The sequence below is a fragment of the Camellia sinensis genome, chromosome 1 (assembly GCF_055761805.1).
Source record: "Camellia sinensis isolate YWXY chromosome 1, ASM5576180v1, whole genome shotgun sequence".
NCBI classification, from domain to species: Eukaryota; Viridiplantae; Streptophyta; class Magnoliopsida; order Ericales; family Theaceae; genus Camellia; species Camellia sinensis.
In genome coordinates, this window is record NC_138961.1 from 212,889,353 (window position 1) to 212,897,689 (window position 8,337).

An 8,337-nucleotide genomic window follows, 5' to 3' on the forward strand; every position below is an offset into this window, starting at 1 on the left:
TTTTTTGTTGAGTTTTTCTCATATTTATTTTTGATTTTTTTATTATTTTTTTATTTTTCATGTATGAAAAGTAGGGTAGCGACAGAGAATATAACGGCAGTGAAGAAAAAAACAGTGAAATATGTCCCACGCATCTCTTCCCTCGGTGTCAACGAAAGGCATATTTTGAGAAAAAATTATTAATTGATTGGGACAATGTGCGTGGCCACGTCTCATATCAATAACAAACTATCATGCCGCTTTATATTCTTTAATTATTTAATATAAAATTATAAATCACAACTCTTTTATCAATTTTTTTTTTTTTTTATCAATCATAATATATGTTAATATCACGTGACATTATCGTTGAATCAACTAATAGAATTTAGACAAATGTCTGATTGAATATGAATTTTAATCATGAAACATCAACGAAAATCCTAAAAATAAAGACCTTTGAACAATTAAATCCCATTTTCTTGCCCAAACACAAATCATTTTGTTTGATTTTAAGTTTTTTAAAATATTTTTCAAGAAATTTTACTTTTTTATTTTTCATATTTTTTGTTTTTACTAAATTTTTTTAATATTTTAAGTAATTTTTTTAATTTTTAGACACACCTAACACAAATACACTTAAAAAGTATATTAAATATATTTTTTGTTTTTTAATCCCTAGTTTTTTTGTATTGAGATTTTTTTAGTTTCGTTTGATTTGACTTTTTTGAATTTTGTGAGATAAAAAGTATAATGATTATGATTTAGATGTGATATTTTATCTTATTGACTTATGTAGCCAATTTTATCTTTTTGTGTTTTTTTAGCAAAAAATATGTAGCCAAATGAATCTTTAGGGGTTGTTTGAGATGTTCTAAATAAGTGTATTTTTTGATTTTTTATGAAATATGAGTTGGGTATGAGTTGAGTTTGAAGTGATGTGATAGAGAAATGATATGACTTAAATAAAATAATGACTTTTTAAATTTTTTAAGGAATAATAAATAAGACCTTAGTAACTTTTTATGAAAAAATATATAAAAAATAAAGAGAGTAATATGATAATTTATAATGATTTTTTTTTAATTAAAATATGTAATTTTCAAAAGAAGGATAAGCCTCACCGACTTTCATGGTCGTCGTCATCATCATCCACTAACTCTAAAAGCACAAGGTAAAAAATAAATTAAAATTAAAAAAAATAGATGCTCGCTGCCACGTGGCATTCCTACCTCAAGAAACCTCCCCACACAGGCCCCACAATTTGTTTTTTTCTATTTAAAAAAATGGAAAAAAGAAAAAGGGCAATGCGGCACCTGCTGAAGTCATCCACCAGAGAGAGCATCTAGATCTTGCCACAAAAAAGAAGCTTCTTTTCTCTCTCTAGTTTTCTTTTATGTTCTCTCTCTCCTCTCTCTCGCTTAGCTTTGGCAACTGAAATTGCAAGACAAAAAAACCAGAAGATGAATTGGGTGAAAGAAAAAAACATAATAGCAAAAACCCACAAAGAAACGCCATGAAAGCTCATCATCATCACCACCATATGAGCCACTTTCTCATTTTATCCCTTGTTGTGTCTTTAGTGTCTGCCTCTGCAACAATTCAAGATTTGGTAGGTCAAGAATTGACACCAAGAAGAATCCTTCACGAGCCATTGTTTCCGGTAACCTCCACGCCGCCACCGGCAGAGGAATCACCGCCTCCGCCGCCCCCAGACAGTCAAGTCTTTCCCAATCCTGACCAGCCATTCTTCCCGGAGGTGCCCACCGGGCAGACCCCGGATCAGACCCAATCACCACCACCACCACCCCCAATCAATGGCACCACAGCCGTGGCAAACCCAATTGCCACCCAACCAACCAAGCCTGCCAAGAAAGTGGCAATTGCAATCTCAGTTGGGATTGTCACACTCGGCATGTTGTCAGCATTGGCATTCTATCTCTACAAGCACAGAGTAAAACTCCCTGGAGAGTCTCAAAAGCTCGTTGGAGGCAATTCACAGAGGATTCAAGATGAATCAAGAATGGCACAATCTACTTTTCTTTACATTGGGACTGTTGAGCCATCGACCCAGACATCGGTCACTGAGACCAACGAAGCAAATAGGTCTCCATACCGTAAATTGAGCTCTGTGAAGAGATCAGATCGGTATAGGCCGAGTCCAGAGCTTCAACCACTTCCACCACTAGCAAAGCCACCACTCTCATCCATAAATTCGCCTCCACCGATGTCATCGTCGGATGAGGAGGAGAGTCCTGAGGTGGCATTTTACACGTCCCAGTGCTCGACTGTGAGCAATGATGAGGAGTTTTACACGCCCGGTTCGTGTCTGAGAAATCCAAGCAATAACAGTAGTAGCTTGGTGTCTCAAGCCAAAATTGAAAGTCGCACAAACACTAGTTCTCATCCTCATTCTAAGAGAACTTCACCCAAATCGCGACTTTCAGTTTCATCCCCGGATATGAAACAGATCATCATTCCATCAATCAGGCAACCTCTGCCGCCTCCATCTCCGCCGTCACCAGCACCAGTACCACCTCAATCTTTGCCCCAAGAGCCTCGGCTTCAGTACAGTCAACCAACATTTGCATATTCTCCAAAAAGACCAAAATTTTCTTCACCGCCGCCACCGCCTGATATGACACGTCTACAGGCAATCAGCAACCCACCTGTGCAAACATCTAAAATCCCAATTCCCCCTCCACCACCGCCGCCACCTCTGCCACCACTATCAACACCACAGAAATTGGGAGGATTGGAAATAAATGTCCCCTTGGTATCTTCCAAAGATTTGAGAAAGTCACAATCAACAATTCCCAACTCCAAAGCCAAATCTGGGTTTGAGAAAGCAAGGCCTGTTGAGAAAGAAAATAGAGGTGCCAGTTCTTCCGAGAGGACTGATGCTGATGATGCAGACGGATTAAAACCCAAGCTGAAACCCCTACATTGGGATAAAGTAAGGGCGACCTCGGATCGAATCACGGTGTGGGACCAGATGAAATCGAGCTCTTTTCAGTAAGTATAGTGAACATTCTTGATAAATACAATTGTGTACCACCTGTGACCTCATAAACATTTATGGCTTGTTTATAGATTGGATGAGGACATGATGGAGACTCTTTTTGGATGTAATTCCATGAAGTCAGTTCCAAAAGCGGCAACTAGAAGATCAGTTCTCCCTCCAGTTGAACGTGAAAACAGAGTGTTGGACCCAAAGAAGTCGCAGAACTTGGCTATACTCTTGCGAGCGCTGAATGTGACACGAGATGAGGTGTCTGAAGCACTTCTAGACGGTATGTAATTACTCTTATCATGCCTGAATCGTAATGCAGAGTGAACTGTTTGTCCTGGAGGGTTAGCCAGAAAAGAGGGAGAAAAAAAAAGGGTTTATTTCCTCCTAAGCCAAGAAAATAGAATAACTAGGGACTTAATTACACAAGCCAAAATAAACAAAGAACAAATTTCATCGGTGTGGTGCTACTGTTAAATTGTAAGTCTATTTTTAGAACAAAATGGAAAAATTATAGAAATGTCACCCTAACAAATAGTTAAATGTCCTTGACAGAAATGATTAAAAACCAACACTTACGCGTATCAACTTATGCAATTAATCTTCTTTTGCTAATTAATCATGATGTTCATTAAAATAGTCAAATTATATGAACACATGTTCTTTGACACTCATCTTCTTATGTTTTGAAAATCGAGTTATCAGCATAACACTTTCTGATATTCTCGCTGCTGGATATGATTATGGTTGAGCGTTTCACTAAAGATAGATTGTCAAACCTTTGATCACATGATAGCTATCTTCACCTTCTGCTATTGATGGTCCTAAGAACTCATAATTCATATGGCATATGATATGTGTTGGACATACCTTTATACTAGTTTTATAAATCAAGGAGATGTGAAATAAGGGCACATAGAACTAACATTCCAATGGCAACAATGATGATCATCTATAACCTGGTGGAAATTAATCTTAGAAAACATTATGCATGCAATACCAACAAATAGAATTTCAACATATTGTGTAAATAAGAATGAAAAACAACTGATGGAAGAAAATAAGATGTCCACAAAATGTTAATTATGCCCCTCACTCTTGTTCTGTGATGGATCTTGCATTGTAAGATTGCTTCATCACATGCAGTGTATGTTGTGCAGCAGGTAACCCAGAAGGCTTGAGTGCTGAGCTTTTGGAAAATTTGGTGAAGATGGCTCCAACCAAAGAAGAAGAGATAAAACTGAGAGACTACAAAGGTGAAATCTCAAAATTAGGGTCTGCAGAGAGATTTCTCAAGGCAGTTCTTGACATACCATTTGCCTTTAAAAGAGTTGAAGCCATGCTATACAGAGCAAACTTTGATACAGAAGTAAAGTTTTTGAGGAATTCCTTTCAAACCCTGGAGGTAACTTTGCATAAAACTTCTAACTCAATTTCTTTTGATCAAATTTTACTCCCAATCAGGTTTCTGCTATCTAAATCCCTTTTTGTTTTTTCAAACATTGACCTCTGGAAATTTGTTCCTTAAAATTTGTTATTTCTGTTACCTCTGCATATTCAAAGCAACAAAAGCATATGAATGCAAAGTTCTATTTACGCTTAAAGGAATTTTGACCTTAGTTCATCATGCATGACATTTGCCAGGCAGCAAGTGAGGAATTGAAGAACAGTCGGTTATTCCTCAAACTCCTTGAAGCTGTTCTTAGGACAGGAAACAGAATGAATGTTGGCACCAACCGTGGTGATGCTACGGCTTTCAAACTAGATACACTGCTAAAATTAGTAGATATTAAGGGGACAGATGGAAAGACAACCTTACTCCACTTTGTGGTCCAAGAGATCATCAGATCAGAAGGTGCAGCTTCTGATCCTACAGCTGAAAACCTTCCAAATAAAATGAATTCTATATTGAAGGAGGATGATTTCAAGAAGCAAGGATTGCAAGTCGTTGCTGGTTTAAGCAGAGAACTTGGCAATGTCAAAAAATCAGCAGGGATGGACTCAGATGTGTTAAGCAGCTATGTGTCAAAGCTTGAAATGGGGCTTGAAAAAGTCAGAGTGGTTTTGCAATTCGAGAAGCCAAATATGCAAGGGAAATTCTTCGAATCAATGAAAATGTTTCTTAAAGAGGCTGAAGAGGAAATCACTAGGATTAAGGCTGATGAAAGAAATGCCTTATCCTCAGTGAAAGAGGTCACAGAGTATTTTCATGGTGACACTGCTAAAGAGGAAGCCCATCCTTTCAGGATTTTCATGATTGTGAGAGATTTTCTCTCCGTATTGGATCATGTTTGCAAGGAAGTAGGGAAGATGAAGGACGCAATGGTGGGTTCTGCTAGATCCTTCCGGATTCCTGCAACTGCATCTCTTCCTGTCCTTAGTAGATACAACGTGAGACAAGACACTTCGGATGAGGAAAGCTCATCATAATGAAAATATGAGAATGTGAAGCAATGAAATTTCTTGTGAGGATAATCATAGCAGTTGATAGTGATACTCTCACAATTCCACAGCTCTTTTGATTGTAGCAGTCCTAACGGGAATTTACATTCTTTTGTTGAAAGTATGTCGAAGGAGTAGGATGATAAGGTAAGTCAAAACCACTACAAGGAGAGCCTCTCATTGTGAAAGTGAATTCTGGGTGATGTACACAAGGATAACATTCAGTTTAAAATGCCTAGCTTTCTTCCAAATGACTATAAGTTTATAGAATGGAACTGTAAAGGGAAAAGAATCAAAGGTTACATTTCGAATAAAAACATGAACAAGAACAAGCCTTGCATAGTTGTTTCGAATCACATGAAGGAGACAACAAAGGTAATCAACAGTCAACCCCCAGCAATTAGCTACCATGGATTGCCAAATCAATAAAAGAAAATCTTTGTTTTTGCTTCAACCCAAATCACAGGTTGGGGAAAATACTGTTTTGATGCCATGCAATGTTGTAGTCTTCCTTTTCTTGATACTTTTATTAATAATTAACAAAAAAAATTAATTTTAATTTTAAATTTTTTTTTTAATATTAAATCTTTGAATGCAACAACTATAGAGGAATCAAACTAATGCGTCATATAATGAAAGTGTGGGAGAGGGTGATGAAACGCCGATTGGGAGATATAACAGAGATGTCAGAGAATCAATTCGGGTTTATGCCTGGCAGGTCAACAATGGAAACGATCTATCTGTTGAGAAGAGTAATAAAAAAGTATAGAGAAAAAAAAAAAACATTCAAATGGTGTTTATCGACCTTGAGAAAGCATATGATAGAGTGTCATAGGATATAATATGGTGGGTGTTAGAGAAGAAAGGAGTGACAAAATGTAACATTGATGTGATTAGGGACGTGTATGAAGGAGTGGTGACCACTATTAGATTGTATGCTGGAGAGACAAATGAATTTCCTATCACTGTAGGGTTACACTAAGGATCTACTTTAAGTCCTTATCTTTTTACGTTAGTTATGGATGAGTTGACGAGAAATATTCAGAATGACGTGCCATGGTGTATGCTTTTTGCAGATGATATCGTGTTAATGGATGAGACTAGAGAATGAGTTAACACAAAGCTAGAGATTTGGAGAAAAACACTTGAATCTAAAAGATTCCGGATAAGCAGAACTAAGACAAAGTACAAGGAGTGTAAATTTAGTAACGATAACAATGAAAGCAGAAGAGAAGTGAAGATTAAGAACCGAGAACTGCCTAAGAGTGAACATTTTTGTTATTTAGGGTCGATTATCACAACAGCGGGGAGATTGATACGGATGTGGCCCATAGGATTAAGGCGGGATGGCTTAAGTAGAGAAGTGCGTCTGGGGTACTGTGCAATAAACGAATACCCACTAGACTAAAAGGTAAGTTCTATAGAACGGTTATTAGACCAACGATGTTGTATGGGACAAAGTGTTAGGCAACCAAACAACAACATGTCGATAAAGTAAGTGTTGCTGAGATGAGAATGCTAAGGTGAATGTGTGGCAAACTAGACAAGACAGAATTAAGAATGAGTGTATTCTGGAATTGGTAAGAATAGTTTTGATAAAAAATAAGTTGAGACAGAGTCGATTGAGATGGTTTGATGACCAATAGAGGCAGCAGTGAAGAAATGCGATGCAGTGACGGTAGATGGAAGTGTTAGGGGATCCAGTAGGCCTAGATTAACATTGGTTAGCATTGTAAATAGATATATGAATCTACTTAATTTGACTAACGAAATGGCATTTGATAGAACCGTGTGGAGAAGAAGTATTCATGTAGCCGATCATATTTGATGGGAGTTAAGGTTTGATTTGATTTGGTTTGGTTATATTAAATCTTTGAATTGTTACAATTTAGAGTTTTATCATTTATGTGAATCATCCTGGTGTTCAGATTTTAGTGTTGGACAATCTTTACTATATTTAAAAGATTTAATTCCATTGTGTACACAACAACAATAAGAATTTAAAGAAATAAAGAAAAATGAGAGAATTTGTTTGATTACAAAAATCAAACTCGAAATAATAAATAAATAAATAAAACCACAGATTTTATTTTGTTACAAAAACAAAAATAAAATCTGATTAAATAAGCATAATAAAAAATAGAATAAAATTAAACAACTTACTTGGTTAATTTATTTGAATAACTTTTCTGATCAAGTCCAGTGTTTAACACTGTGTCCTTAAGACAGATTCGTCCTCTCCACGGTGCTTTCAGAATTTGGACGTCTATCTCCCAAGATGAAATGATCTTACCACAAACAATAGCAGCACTACTAATTGTTTGCCTTACGAACACACTAAATGTTTACACTCTTTCTTTCGGAAATAATATGCAGCAAGATGAAGAATATAATTTGCAGAGGATGGAGTCGAAAATTGGAATGAAATCCAAATGGGAGGCTAGTCTATTTATTGATGTAAATGTGGCTTTTGGTTTTGAATTGAACAGGTATGAAACCTGTTAGATTCAAATTTAAACAGATTTGAATCTGTTTATTCAAACAGATAGAAACGGGAAGGGCTCTGTTTGGATGAGCAATAAATCCAAAACAGTTTAATTCTGTTTGAAAACGGGAAGGGCCATGTTTGGATGAACAATAAATCCAAACCAGTTTAATTTGAATTATGGATTTTATTTTAATAAAAAATAAAATTAAATTCAAATGTTTTTAGCCCAACCCAACCACACACCACGCACCCGCGCCCAAGCCCAGGCCCAGCCCAGCCCGCCCGACTGGACGGACGGCGGCGGCGGCGCGCGCGCGTGTGTGGTGATTTTTGGGTCCAATGGGTTTAGCCCATTTTGCCCATAACCTCTCCCTCTAAAACACTTGGGTACCCCTTGGGGCACACCCCAAGTATCTCA

The 8,337-nt window shown here is 37.0% G+C and overlaps 1 protein-coding gene across 2 annotated transcripts; it reads left to right on the forward strand.

The window, feature by feature from the left end:
• Positions 1–1,161: 1,161 nt before the first annotated feature.
• On the forward strand, positions 1,162–5,682 carry LOC145802160 (formin-like protein 6). Of its 2 annotated transcripts, none has more exons than XM_082894828.1 (4): positions 1,162–2,994; positions 3,073–3,272; positions 4,150–4,394; positions 4,634–5,682. In XM_082894828.1, exons 1-4 carry the CDS (start codon positions 1,496–1,498, stop codon positions 5,417–5,419), a joined length of 2,730 nt encoding a protein of 909 aa, XP_082750954.1. In that variant the 5' UTR covers positions 1,162–1,495; the 3' UTR covers positions 5,420–5,682. The 2 variants fall into 2 exon arrangements, with proteins under 2 accessions (XP_082750954.1, XP_082750959.1); XM_082894833.1 differs by having other exon boundaries at positions 4,153–4,394.
• Positions 5,683–8,337: the final 2,655 nt, after the last annotated feature.

What these genes read in the sequence shown, in the direction of transcription:
- LOC145802160 (XM_082894828.1), top strand. Translation starts at nt 1,496, where the DNA reads ATGAAAGCTCATCATCATCACCACCATATGAGCCACTTTCTCATTTTA. An exon ending in ATGAAATCGAGCTCTTTTCA is followed by an intron (nt 2,995 to 3,072) that starts GTAAGTATAGTG and finishes GCTTGTTTATAG; the next exon opens with ATTGGATGAGGACATGATGG. An exon ending in GTCTGAAGCACTTCTAGACG is followed by an intron (nt 3,273 to 4,149) that starts GTATGTAATTAC and finishes TATGTTGTGCAG; the next exon opens with CAGGTAACCCAGAAGGCTTG.